We start from the raw sequence: 16,326 nt of genomic DNA, 5'->3' as shown, positions 1-16,326 counted from the left end.
CGGGCTCCGCGGCGGGGATGCGGGACCGGCAGCGCCGGGGTGCGGGCAGGGGGCGGGGGATGCGGGGCGCTGGGTGCCGGGGCGGCATCACCGGTGGGCGGCAGGGACTGAGCGTGGGGCACTGCGCAGACCGCGCAGGGGGCAGCGCTGCGGCTGGGTGGTGGGAACAGTCATCCTGCCCTGGGACAAGGCACTGGGACTGGCTGCTGAGTGTCACACGCTGTCAGTGGGCATTACACAGAGGACCAGGCATGGGGTGCTCATGCAGCAGCCAGCCCTGTGTCATTGCCACTTGTCCCTCTTCCTCCTCAGGGCCATGGCAGCTCCTGCCTGAATATAAAGGTGATGTCCTGGCAAAAGTTTGTCCAGAGAAGCTGTGGCTGCCCCATCCCTGGAAGTGTCCAAGGCTAGGTTGGACGAGGCTTGAAGCAACCTGGGGTAGTGGAAGGTGTCCTTCCCTGCCCATGGCAAGGGATTGGAACTGCATGAGCTTTAAGGTACCTTGCAAACTAAACTGTTCTGTGATTCCATTTCTCTGGACCTTCCTGGGGATCCCCTTGTCAGCTGCATCCAGGGGTCTGGTGCCTGGGTGGTGGGACAACCCAGGTACATGAATCAAGGGGAGTCAGGCCAGAGCCAGGCAGCCAGGGTACTGGCTTTCCATGGCACAAGCATGGAAATGCAGCTCCCAGTGCCCAAAGGACACAGCCAGGAGACACCTGTGGCACAGCAGGAGGCACAAGGACCACTTTTTTACCTCTCTCCTTCTGGAAAGAGCTGTGCTGTGGGTGAAATATTTTCAGGCTGAACTCATCTTCTCCAGGCTTTTGCATGCTCACTATGGAAAAGGATTCATGGAGCCCAGGCTGTGGCCAAGCTATCTTTAACTGGGGTTACTCAGCCCTCTATTCTGTTGTGTTGTGTGGCATTTTCTCAGGATGGATTCTGGCTCTGGGCCCAAAACAGCAGGACACAAAATCCAAGTCAGCTGGCATTCGTGAGGCAGACTGGTGTTGGGTGATATCAGCACCTCAGCTCTCCTTGAAACCTTTCCTCTGCTTGGGAGGAGGAAAAATAATGCTGTTACTGCTGCGGGAGCTTGGTGCCGTGGGAACAGCACGATAATCTCCCTGCTTCTCATCTCACATCTTTTTTTGTTGTTGTTATTGTTGATGGTGCCGCATGCTTCCACGGGCAGGAGTTTGTGGAGGGGAGGGGAAGGGCTGGGCACAGCCGCTGCTCCTCGCGGTGGCCTTGGGTGAGAACGCCATGCCCGAGCTAGGTGTTGGGGTGCCAAGGGCTGCGGGAAGCCTGGAACACCCCTGAGGGCCACCAGCCTTGGGCTCCAGCTGCCACCTGCTGGTCACCTATGTCTGGTCCTCCGAGCATGGGAGTCGCCTCAGTAGAGCAGAGGACACACGGCCAGGGAGAGGTCCTTTTTTGGGGATAACTTCTGCCAACATTTTCCTATTGCTACCGGAGATTGGAAACCATTGCCCCTGGTGACATCTCTCCTGAGGCTCCAGCTCTTTTCAAATATCTTTAAAATGCTTTCCCCCACCAGATTTATCCAGATATGAAGGATGCTGGAGGGAAATAGTTTTCTTTTGGTGGGCGCAAGGATTTTTAGCTGCCTGCTCCCTGCCTTTGCCCACCCCACCGGGATGAAGCCAGCTCCTCTTGGGTGGCCCTGTGCCACATCCTGGTGCCAGCTGCCCGTCTTGCTGGTCCTGCCCAAGTCCCCAGAAGAGCTTTTGCAGCATCCTGGTGGTTTATCACGCCCAGCCTGCTTTTGGGGGGCCGCTGGCCGTGAGCCGGGGTGGCCGTGAGCCGAGGGGCCGGCCGTACCGGTGTGCCGGAGCTTGCAGCAGGAATTTTTGGCTGGCCGGGGCTGAGGGAGCTTGCTCACCCCCTGGCCAGCGGCCAAATGGCATGGCTGGGTGGCTGCCAGCACTTGCATTAATAGCTGCCAGCTTGCGGTTTGAGGTCACCCGTTCTTTCCAGTCTTTCATTTCCACCTTAATTCGTGCTGTAACGACACGGGGCCGGCAGCAGCTCCACCGCCCCTCCCTGCCTGCGCCCGCGCCCCTCTTTGCCGGGAGAAGCTCCTCGGCTTTCCTTGGAGCCAGGACAGCACCCGCCCATGGCAAAGCATCCCGACCGAGCAACCTCAGGTGGCAGAAGGGGACGCGCCAGCGTCTGGGGGACACCTTCACCCCTGTGGGTCTCTTCTGATCCTCAAGGTGTCACTCAGGGGACCAGAAACATCCTCCCACACACCCCGGGGCAAAAAAAACACCCCGAGGCAAAGAATACACCCCAAGGCCAGCGTGCAGAGGGCTTGTGCAGAGGCACAGACCCCTGCAGAATAATTTGGAGACAGCTTAATTCCCTGCCAAGGCCCTTGGGAGGGTGTTTTATAGCTGCTCGCTATGAATAAATCTACCTTTCCACAGCAGGCTGGCCAGGGATAAATGGCTTTGGGGAGGTGAGGCTGGACTTGGGTGCACTCCCTCTGTCCTTGTGGAAAAGGGATCCCCGGAGCCCTTCTCAGAGCACGGGATGGCAGGATGGGGGATCCCACTGGCTGCCCAAATCCCCACGATCTGGGATGAGGCATCTGCTTAACGCCTCTCGGCAGGACGGGGCCAGGCGTGGCTGGTGCGAGGTGGGACACGCGTGGGTGGGACACACGGACACGCCGGGGGGACACCGCCAGACCGCCAAGGGAGGGCTCCGGCGGGGTGGGAGCCGCGCAGCTGGAGGAGGCGAGGCGCAGGAGGAGGAGGAGGAGGAGGAGGGCGGTGGTGCCCGAGCGGCCGCCCCCGTCCCGCCCCGCCGCAGCCGCCGGGCACCGGGCACCGGGCAGGAGGCGGCGGCGCGCATGGAGGCAGCGGCGGCGGCCCCGGCTCCGGGCGGCGGCCCCAGTACCCTGCTGCTCTGCCTGGCCCTCGCCTCCGGTAAGCACGGGGGTCCCCCTGCCCCGCCACCAGCCCGGTCCCGGGATACCCAGGGGCCGGCAGGGTGTTCCTCCCTGTCCCGGCCCGGTGCTCCCCGCCCCTGCACGGTGCTCCGCGTCTCTGCACGGTGTCGCTTCCACTGTCCCAGCCCGGTGTCACCCGCTGTCCCGGGCCCGTCTTCTCGCTGGTCCCGGTGCTGCCCCTATCCCATCCCGCTGCTTCCCGGCCCCAGGCTGAGGATCCTGCACCTGCCTCCCGGTCCCATCCCGGTGCTCCCCCCTGCCTGTCCCGGTGGTCCCCCGACGCCATTCTGCTGAACCCTTGTGTCCCCCGCTTGTTGCACCCCATCTTGATCCCTGTCCCATCCCAGTGTTCACCCTGGTGTTTCTCCCGTCCCATCCCAGTGACTCCCTCTGCCCCCCTGGACAATCCCATCCCAGCCCTTCCTCCATGCCCAGCCTGGTGTTTACCCAGTCCTGTCCCTGGGCTCCCCATATGACCCCAGGTCCCATCCTGGAACTCCCCACCATTCCATTCCCGTGCTGCTCTCTCCTCTGAATCCCTGGATCACTTGGGGCCAGCACGGGGCCGGGATGTCCCGCCTGGATCCTGGAGTAGGACTGGGATGCTTTTCCCACCTGTTGATGGTGGGGACACTGCTCCTGGGTACCTGAGTGCCCACAGCCACCCTTGGCAGTGCCAGGAATGGGGCATGCAGGGGGCGGGGACCAGTGCCAACTCAGTACACATCTGTGTGAGCATTCCCATGTAGTTCCTAAGTTTTTGGGACACAGGAAGCTGCAGACAGGTGTCTGCTCGTGGCTGGCAGGAAATAACCACAGATAGGGCTGGACAGCTGGCACCCTCCCTGGCAGAGAGTGCCAGCGTTGGGATTTTGGGGGAGCTTTTCTCTCTGCAAGGGTGCAGTTTGGGTTTGGCCCTTTGGATGGGCTGGTGACAGTGCTTGGCAAAACCTGCCAAACCTGTGCTGGCAGGAGGAAACCAAGGGTAGGTGACCTGGTTTGGAGCTGGTGTGTCCCATCAGACCATGGCAATACCCTGGGTGGTTGCTCTCCTGCAGTTTCGGCTTTCCTGGGAGAGCACGGGGGTGTTAAGAGCAAAATAATCCAATGTTTGGGATACTTCCCAGGGTTATCTCTGGCTGCTCAGGAAAGGGTGCAGCCCTAGATAGTGGAGCCAGTCTCTCGTGCCTCAAAGAGATGAGGGTGTTTGCACCTGCAGCTGCTGGGTGCTGCGAGGCGGGTGTGGGGCAGCACAGCCCCCCTCCCTCTGGAGCTGGCGCTGCCACCAGGGCGGTCCTGCCAAGGGGCTGCCAGCCCGGAGGATGCCAGAACTCAGCATCTGGTTGCAATAAGGGTGGGGAGCTCAGCTTGGTGGGGATCTTTCCATGCCGAGCTGTGAACTCGGTCACCGGGAGTGAAGTCAGCTTCCCTCCCTGCCCCGCCGCGTGCCCACGCCGCCCACAGCTGGATCCCGGGGGACAGCCGCCCCATGGCTCATCCCTGGCTCCCGCCAGGCAGATCCCACCCTGCTGCCGGCCCGGGGTGGGGCGGTGGGCTCCGTTTCCTCCCCGCCGGGCTCTCTCGGAGCTCTGCTACCCAGAGCACGTCATTAGCGCGGTGGTGGCTATATATAGCCAGGAGGGACGTGTGTGCTGGGAATGTCCCTGCCGTGGCATGGGGGGGACTCCGGAGGCTTGGCTGGGCAGCTCCCACCGCTGTTCCCAAGGTTCCGAAGGGCCGGTGAAGAAACAGGTAGCAGGAGACGAGGCTGCCAGGATTTGGCTGCGCAAACTCTCCCGCCTCTGGGAAGCCTCAGAGTGCACCCACCCGGGATGGCAGCAGCCCCTCCTCGGCGTGCCACCTCGGCGGGAGCCACCCAGCGCCCTGCCCCGTCAGGCAGGACCTGTCCCCGCTCCCTGGGTGCCGCGGCGGCGGGTGAATCCCTGGGGAGGGCCGGGCTGGGAGCGGGGCCGTGCTGAGTCAGTGCTGGTATGCCAGCGATCCGGTTACCGCCGCCGTGACGCGCCGGGCACAGCCGCCTCTCGGTTTCACCCCGTGGCCACGGAGAGCGCGGTGGCCTCTTTGCTGGCCCGGTTTGTGCTGGGCTCCGGGGAGACCTTAGAGCACCTTGCAGTGCCCACAGGAGCTCCGACAGAACTGCGGAGGGACTTGTCGCATGGGCACGGAGTGACAGGACAAAGGGGAACGGCTTCGTACTGACAAAGGGCAGCTTTAGATTAGATACTGGGAAGGAATTCTCCCCTGTGAGGGTGGGGAGGCCCTGGCATAGATTATCCAGAGGAGCTGTGGCTGCCTCATCTCTGGAAGTGTCCGAGGCGAATCTGCACAGGGCTTGGAGCAACCTGGTCTAGTGGAACGTGTCTCAGGCCATGGCAGCAGGGTTGGAACGAGATGAACTTTACAGCCCCTTCCAACCCAAACCAATCAATGATTCCATCATTCCGGCTCTCTCTGGGGATCCCTCCCTGCATCCTGCCTGGGCAGAGGAGCAGCTGGCTGAGCTGTGTGGTCCAAAACCCACCACGCTGCCTCCCAGACCTCCGTGCTGGGGCGTTGGTGGGTGCAGGCAGCAGGCGGGGACCGGCTTTCCCTTCCCCTGGCCCTGGAGAAAAGCTGATTCTGCCAGGGAAGGGGGGCCGCGGGCGCAGCTGCAGAGCATGTTGCCAACCCGCTCCCCGTGCCTCTGGCGGGGTGCTGGTGGGGGTGCTGGGGGTCCCGCTCTGAGCCTCACCCGCTGTGCTCCAGGCTTGTCGCTCTTCAGCTGCGTGAGCGCTGACACCAACGTCACGGTCGGCCAGGGCACGGAGGAGCTCACCTGCGGCACGGCCAGGGGATGCACAGGTAAGGGGGTGCTGCGAGGCTGTGAGGGGGAGCGGGAGGCGTTGGGAGGGAGCAGGCCGGGATGGCGGATCGGCCGGTGTTTTGTCTAGCACAGCTGTGTGCATCCCCGGGCCGGAAAACGAAGGACACCCGTGCGGGCAGCTGTCTGTAAACCAGCCGGGTTCGGACCCACCGCGGGGATGGACCAGCTCCGGGATGCTGCTGCCTCTGGGCAGAACTGTCACCCTCCGGGGGAATCCTTTGTCCTTGTCACCCTCAGGGAACGGGACACAGCTGCGGCGGCAGAGCCACTTCTCCCGGTGCCCGGAGGAGTACCAGCACTACTGTGTCAAAGGGAGGTGTCGCTTCGTTGTGGCAGAGCAGGCGCCAGCTTGTGTGTAAGTCACCACGGGGTGGGGTGCTGTGCCCGTCCTCCCCGGAAGAGCAGGGTGAGGGGGCACGGGCACCATGGCAGCTTTTGGGACCCTCTGCCTCCCCTGTGCCCCGGGTCAGGTGCGAGCGAGGCTACACCGGGTCTCGCTGCGAGAGGGTGGATCTGTTCTACCTGCGAGGGGACCAGGACCAGATCATCATCATCTCCCTGATCGCCATTCTCGTCCTTATCATCCTCGCCGTCGGCATCTGCCTCTGCAGTCGGTACGCGGGGGAATGGGAAGGGGAATGGGAATGGGAATGGGAAGGGAAGGGAAGGGAAGGGAAGGGAAGGGAAAAAAAAGGGAAGAGAAGGAAAGGGGGGGAGGGAGAAAGCAAATTCTGCCCAGCTCCACTGGCTCCAGGCAGGTTGAATTTGGGTTGCCCCAGGCTGGTGGGACATGGTTCTGCAGGTGCTGGTAGGTGCCTGAGACATTCCTTTGGGGCTGGAAACCAGATGTGATCCCATATGGATCTTCTGCAGGGTAAAAGATCTGCGAGGGAGAGGGAGGAAAATCACTGGCATGCCTCATTCTCCCTCTTTGTTTGTTAATTTTTGTTTGTTTTTGTTTGTTTTGTTTGTATGTTTTTGGGTTTTGTTAAATTTGTTATTTTCCCACCCTGTCAAGCCACTGTCGGAGGCAGCGTAGGAAGAGAAAGTCAGCAGAGATGGAAACGTTAAACAAGAATTCACCTTCCAGAAGCGAAGAAGTTCGGGAAACGGGCATTGCGTGAAGGTGCAGGGCACCGGGGGTGTCACGCGAGCCGATGTGACCAGAGACCCGGAATGGGGTGGGTGCTGAGGCCCACGGGCTGCGCTGTCTCCACAGGAGCTCCCGGTACCTGCGGGCGGGTCCCGGACACCAGCACCGGCTGGCTCCATGGGCGAGGGCTAAAATATGCAGCGGCTCGAATAAAGGGGTGACGGAAAGGTGTCCGCGTGTCGCCAATGTCCTTAGGGTGCGGGTGACGCTACCGGCGGGGGCTGCAGTACCGCTATGCGTCCGCCAGACGGCGACACGAGCTGCGCCGGGCAGGGCTCGGGGGCGCCCCGCCTGCGATACCCACTATGGCCACACGAGGGCGCGAGAACGGCGGCGCCTCCGTCCCGCTCCTGGCTCTGGCTCCGAGGAGCTCTGCCGGGCTCAGGGTCCCGTTCCGGGCGGGCTAGAGGCTGTGCTGGTTCTGCTCCCATTGCCGCCACAGCCGCCGTGCCCTCACGGCTGCCCGGGGATCCTCCGGAGCTCCACCCATCCCCACAGCCGGCGGGAGAGAGCCAGGGGCGTCTCGGTGTTCCGGGGCGGCACCGGGTGAGGGCAAGCGGGCAAAGGAGGTGGTGGTGAACAGGTGAGAAGGGGGGCAGAGCTGGGCGAAGCGGGGCCGCTCGCTGCCGTCTCCCCGCGCTGCGGGCTCCGGTGCCCGGGAGGTGATGCTTTGTTTCCCTGCCCTCGGTGCGGGACACGCCGCGAGCTCCCCGGGACTCTCCCGCTGGGTTTGGCACTGACCCTGCGAGCTGGGCACCGGCCGGGGGGCTCTGCATGCCGCCTTTCCCACGCGGTGCTGGGGACACTGGGAGCAGTGGCGCTGGGAGTGTCCCGGGGTGTCAGTGACCCCTCCTGCCACCGGCTCCGTTCTGCCGACACGGCAGCGGCTGCTTCCCTCTGCCCAGCTCTCTGCCAGAGCAGCACAGACCCTCCAGCCTGGCACTGGCTTTACAGGAACGAGCTCGAAGTGGTGAGTGTGGGAGCAGCTGCTGGGGGAACTGGTTGGCACTGAGCTGCAGCCCTTTGCTCCTGCCCAGTGCCATCCTCACGGCCGGACGGCTGGCAGCTGGAGGTGGCAGCATCAGCTGCTGCAGTGGGGGCTTGGGGTGGCTCTGGGGCTGTGTGAAGCCCTCCTGGGACTGAAAACCTTCTTTTTCAGCTCAGAGCGTGCCGTGGGGAGAGCAGAGGCCACCCCGGGGATGTGCACGAGTTCCCACAGGCTCTGTGTCAGCAGGACAGCCATTCCAGCTGGACATGGTGGTGCCACTTTGTGTGCAGCTGTTGGTGGCCCCAGCCATGCCATGTGGCTGTGGAAGGCTCATGCCAGTGTCCAGGCAAGGAGCACAGCCCTGAGGAGCCAAGGGACAGTTTTTTTGGGCACCTCCTTCCCCAGGGTCCAGCATGGGGAAATGGATTCTAGATTCCACACAGCTGCTGGAAGCTCTGATGTGAGCTGAGTGGCACCAGCAGCACCTGAGCTGATTCCCCATATAAATGGCTGGTTTGCCCCAGGCCTGGCTGGGCCTGGCTGTGGGGACTCAACCAAAAGGAAAAGGCTTGCTGCTCTTCCTGGGAACGTAGGAAGTACGCTGTCTGGGAGACAAATAAAATCAGGAGAGGTACGAGTCTTTTTCCTGTGTGGTTTTTGGGTGGTTGAAGTTGGTGGCTGGGATGCTGCTGTCCCAAAAGAGCTGGGAAAAGCAAGCACTGGGAAATCAAGCAGCCCTGCAGGTCTCAGAGGTGGAAAAAGCTAACACTTCCAGTCATTTTTGGAATGCTTTTTGGAGCCCTGGCCAGGTAACTGTTGGAGCCATTTTATTCAGAGCTGGGGTTTCAGTGCCTCGAGTAATTCCTGTCAGGTTTTCCCCATCACAGCCCTCTATTCCCTGGTTGGAATGAAGTGTTGCTCCCCTGGATGCCACCCTGGAATTCCTGCATTGCCACTGAATTCCTGCTGTAACCTGATGAGTGCCTGGGGAGTGAACAGATCGGATAGGAAGTGTTGTGCTGAGCAACAAGGATGGGGATTTAAAAAAAACAAACCATCAGACAACTGAGTCAGGGGCTTTGCTCCTTCCTTGGCATTTTTGGGAATGGCTTAGAGAGCTGGAGGGATGAAAAGGCAGGAGGTGAATCCACCTCGTGCATGTCACAGCGGCGAGGGCAGGAGGAAGGAGACCTGGCAAATAAAATTAATGTAAAAAACCAAATGAATATCCACAGCACAATGGAGAGTGGAAAAGACGAGCAGTTTATGCCCAGTGTGGCAAGGGCTGGATGGAACCCCTGGGCAGGTGATGCTGGCTGGCATCAGGCAGGAGCAGCCTGGACTGTCCCAGGAATCAGCTGGTCTGAGTAAGGGAATTGGGATTTATGTTGTTTTGAACAGCAGTTGAGTCTTTTTGGGTGTTTTTTTCCCCTGTAAGCAGCGATGGTGTCACAGGGCAGAGATGTCCTTGGCTGGCTTAATGGCATTTCTCAGGTTTTCTTTGGAATCCCAGAAGGTCACTGGAATTGTTAGCCCTTACCCTGAGGGGATTGCCAGAGGGAATACCATCTGGAATTGGAAGGATGCAAGGCTGAGTACAGGGATGAGATGTGGGTCACTCACCACATCAGAACAAGGTGAAACCCAAATTATCAATTGAGTAGAATTCAAAATAATTAGAAAAATGGGAAATTATTGTTTTGGATAAGAAATGCCAAAGGGAGGCCGCAACCTGAGGGTGGTGGGTGGATCCAGTGTCTTGGCATCAGTGGTTTTCCTGCTCCAGTGCAGCAGGTCCCATGTCAGGTCAGTGGGATCCTTGGACAAAAAAGGATCCTTTCTCTCTCCTTGTGTCCCCCAAAATAAGAGGGGCTCTGGCATGGGATTGGCAGGGACCATGCCAGCCAAATCCATCTTGTTTCTCACTCTCTAGGGAAAGCCAGCAGTGATCCAGGGGCTGCCAACACTCCCCAGTACAGGGACGAGCTGGTTGGAATGGGGAGCTCTCCTTGTATTTGGCTCATCCCTGTTTTATCACTCTGGTGGAACTTGATTCTTCATCTCTGCACACTCAGGTGCTCTTGTCTGCTTCTCTCTGTCCCATTTGTTGTACACAAAGCTGCACATTCAGGGTCAGGGAATTGTTCTGTTGTCTTCCTGTCTGGAAATCCTCCCAACCCAGGGCTGCTTCGCCTGCAGCTCCCCCAAAACCCCAGCTGTGGTGGGGAGGGCTCAGCTGGGTAGCTGGGGAGGCTGCAGGGGGCTTGGGGTGCCCAGGGTCCTCTCAGCTGATGGGCTGTTGCCTTCAGGTAGCCAAATACCCCAATATCCACAGACTGCTGTCTTGGGGGGCATTTGATGAGATTTTTCACTGGTTTTGCTTGGTTTGGCAGAGCTTTGGCTCCCAGGATTAGGGCTGGCACCTCTCCCTGCCTCGGGAGGCACAGCCATGCTCCTGTCCCACCCACCCCACCACCCGGGGGTGCAGAAAGAAAGCCTTTCCAGCAGCAGCGAGCAGACTTTTCCTATCTTTATTTTGGCGTCAGGAACACGAGGGTGGCAGGGAGCTGCGGGCTCAGTGTCACCTTCCATCTGCCACACGTCCTCCAGCCCAGCTCCCTTTGGCTCCCTTTCCATGTCCCCCATTCCTGTGTGCCCACAGAGCTCAGCCTCCCTCTGTGCAGGCCTGGAGAATCCATCCCTGCTGCCGGCACTGTCCCTATCCCAGCAGGCAGGGCTGCTGCTTGCACACCTCTCCCAGCTCCGAGCTCACCTGGAAAAGAGGGAAGGGCCAAGGGGCAGCCCTGGCTGTGGCTGTGGCCTGGCAGCAGTGCAGGCTGCAGGAGCCACGGCTGTACCTTGGAAGCGCAGAGCAGCGGGGAAGCATCCGGGAGGCAGCAGCTGGAGGCGAAGGACACTCTCTGCTCCAAGAGCTGCTCCAGCTGCGCCGGGCTGGCCTCGGGCTCCGCCTGCCTCAGGCTCTCCCGCAGCCTGCGGCGTGGGGAAAGGGCTTGCAGTGGGAAGCGTGGCATTCCAGAGCCACACGGCTTTGGGGGAGGGGGGATGCAGTGTGGATGGCCTGTTACACCCTGTTGCATTCTTCCTGCTATTTTCCTGCTGCAGAGCCTCAAACCCACCAGCTCCGTCGGTGCATCCTCAGCATTTCAGACGAATTTGTATTGCATCCACTGATGCAGGTGGGTTTTTTGTGGGGGGAAGGCAAAGGCTTACCTCTTCTTGAACTCCAGGAAAGTCAGCTCTGTGTATTGCTCGCAGAGCTGGCTGGCCTTTTCCAGGAAGGGAGGCAGCTCTGCTTCCATCCGCTTGCGCTGGGGGCACAGGGTGGGTGTCACGGGGCTGGGAAAAGCCTCTGCGGGGATTTGGGAGGCATAGGGATGAGGGGGAACAGGATGAGCCCTCAGAGCCCCAGCAGCACTCACCTTGCTGTCCAAGCAGGTGGAAGGGTCCTTGCTGGAGCAGCATTGCCCCCGCAGTTTCTCAGAGGAGTCGTAGAGCTTGGCAAGGACAGCGTCAGGGAGGCCGGGGTGCCTCCGAGCCAGCTCAAACAGGGACCTGGAGTGGCAAAAGGAGTGCTCCTGTGACATTTTACTATGCCTGCTCCTCAGAACTGTATGGGGGCTGCTTTTGGCCTCTTTGTGCAGCCCCTGGGGCTGTCTGGTGGTACAATATCTATTGCATGACTGTAACCTGGCTGCTGCGGGTGCCACTTACCTGGTGACATGCAGAGCTCCCTCTTTGCCGCACAGCTCCTCGTTGGTCGGCTGTGATGGCTCTGGCAGCTTGGGAGCAGGTGCTGGGGGCAAGGTCAGCATGCAGAAATGGTTTTCCATCAGGTTTTTCCCCTTGCAGCAGTTGGCAAAGCGCCCATCCTGGGCTGACAGCGTGCTGCAGACTTTGGCTGTGTGCTCCAGCAGCTGCAGACAGGGAGCAGGGGATGTGCAGCTGCCCTCAGCTCCCGGAGCTCCTGCTGACACTCAGCACTTGGTTTTGGGGTGAGCTCTGGGCTCCCTCACCTTCTGCTGCATGCAGTCCTCGGCCAGCGAGTCACAGCACTGGGAAGAGACCTCAGCAGCTCCTTCTGCCAGGGGGAGAAGGTCCTCGAAGGGAGCAGTGGGAACCTTCTGAGCCAGCGAGGCCAGGTAGCTGGGGAGCACAGGGGGTGTGGGGGCTCAGGGGGCTTGGTTCCCCCTTTCCCAGGAAACAGCTCCAAGTAGGGCTGTGGGAGGGAGGGGATGGGGAGCACAGGGCTTGCTCTGCACCTGTGCTGTGCATGGAGCATCTCCAGGGATTTACACCAGAATTAAAGCTTATATTTGTGAATGCTGCCTGCAAACAGGATCTGCAGAGGAACCCTCTCCCAGCCCGGCCCCTGTTCCAGGATGGAAAGGCCATTTCCCCCTGTACCTGAAGGTGACTTTGTCCTTCCCGTACGCTGAGAAGCGGGAGCAGATCCGGTTTGACGTCAGGGTGAGTAGCGAGATGGTTTTCCTCTCCAGTTTCTGCCACAAAAATAGAATGGAGGTGTCCTCCTCTTCCCAGGGCCATCAGCACAGTGCTCACCCAGCTCCAGGGGAGTGAGGATGGGGACGAGCCCAACGCTCCAAAGGGTCTCACCTCCTTCAGGAAGCAGCGAGTGGGAGCAGGGGAGATGCAGCAGGTGGACACCATGGAGAGGAAGGAGGTGGTGGAGCTCAGGAGCACAGGCAGGGGAGCCTGGCTGTAGCTGCTGGAGTACTCATACAGAAACCTACGGCAGAGGTGGGTTAGGCAGAGCCAACGCCTCGGGATCAGGGGATCGGGAGCAGAAGTGGGCTTTGGAGGTGTTTGGGTTGTCCAGGGATAGGAGCCCTCTCCGCGTACCACCCTGAGCTGTCAGCTCAGGGCACCGGCCAGCGCCAGCACCCACCTGGGCTCACTGTCCTCACCCTGGCTTACCGGTCTGCAAACTCCCTAGGATCGCGGCGGAAGGCCTGGCACAGCTCCCTGTCGGAGGGCTGCAGATACTGGGGCAGCGGCTGGGGAGGGTGCCGCAGGGCAGCCAGGCACAGCTTGCGCTCCAGCCCCTCATGGGCACAGCACTCCGCCGTGCCGGGGTGCGCCGGGAAGGGCGAGTCCGCGCTGCACGATTTGACCGACAGAGCCGTGGACTGCGGGAGGGAGAGGGAGGTATGGTCACCCCACGCCATCCCAGCTCCGGTTTAGGGCTCCATTCCCCGGGTTTGTCCGGTCTTACCCCGGCATCGTAGCAGGAGGGGTCGGCACCGTCAACACAGCAGGTCTCGGCTAGGGAGACGATTTCCCGGACGAGGTGGCTGATCTCCTCGAAGGTGCCGTTGGAGTATTTCCGGCTGTTGGCGATGATGGTCCTGGGAGCAGGGAGCAAGCACAGGGAGAGTTAGGTGAGCCTTTCTCTTCAATCAAAAATCGTGTTATTGTTCTGCCCAAATGGGGTTGAACACTGTTGGCTGTGGTGCTGAGAGGAGTAACAGCATATTCCTTGGGAAACTGCCAGGAAAGAACTGGAACAGCTTCCAGGCTGGGGGCTGCCACTTACAGGGGATTATGTGTCAGCTCTGTTAGAATTCCTAATTATTTAGGCACTTATTTGGTTTTGGGGAGTTCAACAATGAATCAAACTTTTCTCCTGCTAAGAGCAATCAGAGTCCAGGGGGTGAATTGCATCTTCCCTTTTTGATGAATTGAATCCATTTTCCCTTTTCCAAGATTTCTATGTACAGTTTTTGTTCTTGGTCAGGTACCAAGTGTCCTGGGAGGGCACCGGCAGCAGCAGGTACCTACAGGGTTCGGAAGTTCTCCTTGCCCAGCATCCTGTATTCCTGGCAGACTTTCTCCCGGACATAAGCTCTACCTGAAAGTGCAGGAGAAGGAGGAATTGTGAGTAGGGAACAAGAAATGCTCTGCCACCACAGAACACGGTGCTTTAATCACTCGAGGTTTGTTCATTTTTTCACTCTGTTACTTCTTTTCCCAAGTAGGATTTTGTGGTCCCTGGGGAGATGTTAGCACAGCCTGTCTGGGAGAAGCATCCCTGCTATCCAGGCTGCTGCTCCAGCTCTGCAGCCAGGGAAAGGGGCAGTGAGAAAACCCTCTCTGCTGGGAGAGCCACAGGTAAATCACATGGCAATTTTTGAGTTTGGAATATGTGGGGTTGGTTTTTCTGGCAGGGCTTGGGAGCCATAAGGGCTGGGAGCTCTGGAACCAGGCCACGGAGCAGCCAGCAGTGAAGACATTCCCGGCAATGCTCTCATCCCTGGAAAAACACAATCGATTTGTGTTACACAGTCTGTGGGGTCAGACTTTGGCACTGTCAGGGTAAACACTGATACCAGTGTTTCCTGGGATTGCACTGTCAGGCAGGGTCACCCCACAAAACCCAGGGGTTTGGGCTGTGACACTGGGGGTCACATCGCTCTGGTGGGAATGGGAGGCCAGGGGAAGGGGTAGTGGTTGCCAAAAAGGGGAAGCCATAGAAAAGGCAGGTCTCTTTCCTGGCAGGAATCTCAGCTATCTGTCCCAGCTCGTGGCATTTCTGTTCACTTCCATAAAGCCACGTGGGAGAGGTAAGTTTCAGGTGTTTTTTGGCAGGTGGGTGATTCCCTGTGGACCTGGGAAGGCAGCAAAGGCCAGCAGAGAATCCTTTCCTTCAAGGGGTGAGTTTTACAGATGCATGGTACTTTTCAAGGGGGTCAGGAAATCCCATTTACCTCTAGAAAGAGGAGCTGATCCCTGCAGCTCTGTCCTCTCCCTCAGCATCACCCCGAAGCGGCATCCCAGATACCAAACCATCATCCCACCCCTTCCCTTTCCTCTCTGGTCCTGCCCAGGGGTTTAGCAGCAGGCTGGGAAGAGGAGAGGCTACCAAAAACCACCGAAACAGAGGCCCTCAGCCCCATGCCACTCACCCCAGGGGCCAGCAAAGCCCCAGGATCACAGCCTTACCTCGGTGTGCCGCGTGTGCAGCGGCCAAGAGCAGCAGCAGGGCCAGAGCTGCCCTCATGCTGGAGCTGGCTCCCCTCCTCCTGCCGGGAAGCGGCACCGGGAATCCCATCCCGGCGTTTATATGGGGGCAGTGTCAGCAGCCGGAAGAATGATTAATCCCAGAGGGCAAGCATCCTTGGCCTGCCTCCTGGGGCCTGGCTGCCAGCGCCTCCCAGATCCAACTGGTTTAAATCATTAACTCGGGAAAACAGGGATGGGTGGCCACGAAACCTCAGGATCTGTGAGGGATGGTGGGAGCAACATGAATGACAAGAGGAGATATGTCAGGAAAAGTGTTCAGTGCATCCCATGAGTGCAAAGCCGTACGTACTTGGGACAACATCTAACCCTGAGGAAGGAGAAACACCTTTTTTTGGATGCCATCACACCAAACATGCTGGTGGTGCTGGGAAATGCTGGCTGTTATCCTCTGGGCTCAGCTCCAGAGTGTGCCTCAGCTCCAGGTGTGCACATAGGATTTCATTCCTGCCGCTACTGGGTTGGGGTCTCTGGTTTTGCAACCCCATCCCAGATTTCTGCTGGGAGTGTTTTAGAGAGCTCTGTGGGGTCTCTTTACAGCACAGCTTTCCCTTTGTCCCTAGAAGAATGAAAATTCAATATGTTGTCATCTCCTAGGATACAAAGCCAAGTCTGGGAAGAGGACAAGATCCAACCAAAGTGGTCTTCACTGGTCCTGCCTGGGGAATCGAGGAGAGGGAAGCAAATATGGAGGGATGGAAATCCAACTGCTGCAGTGAGACCCCTGGCCCCCAAATCTGCTCGACCTCCCCATGCCCCATGCACTTCCCCTGAGCCCAGATGTTCCCTCTCAGACCACATCCCCTGGGATGAAGACAAAGGTGGTTTTTAAGGCAGAACCCAGTTTTTTATCCTGGTGCTCTGCACTGAGGGTGAGCTGCAGCTTGGGACCAAATCCTGCCAGTGCAGGAGATAACAATGGTCCTGTTCTCGATGGTTTATGAGTGAAAGGTGAAAATAAATAATTAGGAACTCCTGGAATGGGCTCTGTTTCTGGGTAAACTCTCATGCATGAACTCTTCCAGTCACGCTTTCATGTCACAGCCGGGGAGGGGTGGGGAATAGCGCTGCTCACAGCTGCTCTTGGGGCTGCAGGGCTCGGGCAGCCAGAGAAGGCAGTGCTGGTCGGAGCCCCCTGCCCCGGCGGTCCCGGCCGCGTTTCCGCGGCTGTACCAGCGAACTGCCGCCGTCGCCGCCGTCGCTCTCCCGCACCCGGCTCCCCGCAGCGGGACCACGAGCGGCAGCGCCTGACTCGGCTC

At 59.5% G+C, this 16,326-nt stretch overlaps 2 protein-coding genes and 2 long non-coding RNA genes across 4 annotated transcripts; 3 read left to right on the top strand and 1 right to left on the bottom strand.

Moving 5' to 3' along the window:
* The first annotated feature begins 2,814 nt into the window (after positions 1-2,814).
* Positions 2,815-7,191, top strand: BTC (betacellulin). Its single transcript, XM_085057539.1, has 6 exons — positions 2,815-2,960; positions 5,750-5,845; positions 6,105-6,222; positions 6,338-6,481; positions 6,886-6,993; positions 7,087-7,191. The coding sequence occupies exons 1-5, from the start codon at positions 2,885-2,887 to the stop codon at positions 6,989-6,991; spliced, it is 540 nt and encodes a 179-aa protein (XP_084913665.1). The 5' UTR covers positions 2,815-2,884; the 3' UTR covers positions 6,992-6,993; positions 7,087-7,191.
* A 3,332-nt stretch (positions 7,192-10,523) lies between these two features.
* Positions 10,524-15,142, bottom strand: GC (GC vitamin D binding protein). Its single transcript, XM_085057538.1, has 12 exons — positions 14,990-15,142; positions 13,829-13,898; positions 13,263-13,395; positions 12,965-13,176; positions 12,644-12,776; positions 12,434-12,528; positions 12,043-12,172; positions 11,741-11,943; positions 11,449-11,581; positions 11,240-11,337; positions 10,867-10,999; positions 10,524-10,781 (listed from the first exon to the last, which is right to left on the bottom strand). Exons 1-12 carry the CDS (start codon positions 15,096-15,098, stop codon positions 10,728-10,730), a joined length of 1,503 nt encoding a protein of 500 aa, XP_084913664.1. The 5' UTR covers positions 15,099-15,142; the 3' UTR covers positions 10,524-10,727.
* Positions 13,296-14,190, top strand: LOC146437661 (uncharacterized). The gene is made up of 3 exons (XR_014851463.1): positions 13,296-13,428; positions 13,785-13,924; positions 14,026-14,190. It is a non-coding gene; the product is annotated as an uncharacterized LOC146437661 (long non-coding RNA).
* Positions 15,143-15,147: 5 nt separating the features above from the next.
* On the top strand, positions 15,148-16,048 carry LOC146437659 (uncharacterized). Its single transcript, XR_014851462.1, has 2 exons — positions 15,148-15,492; positions 15,665-16,048. It is a non-coding gene; the product is annotated as an uncharacterized LOC146437659 (long non-coding RNA).
* Positions 16,049-16,326: the final 278 nt, after the last annotated feature.

The sequence above is a fragment of the Lichenostomus cassidix genome, chromosome 4 (assembly GCF_008360975.1).
Source record: "Lichenostomus cassidix isolate B80296 chromosome 4, HeHo_3.0, whole genome shotgun sequence".
NCBI lineage: Eukaryota > Metazoa > Chordata > Aves > Passeriformes > Meliphagidae > Lichenostomus > Lichenostomus cassidix.
This window is presented reverse-complemented; position numbering and strand designations above follow the sequence as displayed.

What these genes read in the sequence shown, in the direction of transcription:
- GC (XM_085057538.1), bottom strand. Translation starts at nt 15,098, where the DNA reads ATGGGATTCCCGGTGCCGCTTCCCGGCAGGAGGAGGGGAGCCAGCTCC. An exon ending in AAGGACAAAGTCACCTTCAG is followed by an intron (nt 12,173 to 12,433) that starts GTACAGGGGGAA and finishes TGTGCTCCCCAG; the next exon opens with CTACCTGGCCTCGCTGGCTC. An exon ending in CGCTGCTCTGCGCTTCCAAG is followed by an intron (nt 10,782 to 10,866) that starts GTACAGCCGTGG and finishes CCTCTTTTCCAG; the next exon opens with GTGAGCTCGGAGCTGGGAGA.
- BTC (XM_085057539.1), top strand. Translation starts at nt 2,885, where the DNA reads ATGGAGGCAGCGGCGGCGGCCCCGGCTCCGGGCGGCGGCCCCAGTACC. An exon ending in CACGGCCAGGGGATGCACAG is followed by an intron (nt 5,846 to 6,104) that starts GTAAGGGGGTGC and finishes TGTCACCCTCAG; the next exon opens with GGAACGGGACACAGCTGCGG. An exon ending in GAGCAGGCGCCAGCTTGTGT is followed by an intron (nt 6,223 to 6,337) that starts GTAAGTCACCAC and finishes GCCCCGGGTCAG; the next exon opens with GTGCGAGCGAGGCTACACCG.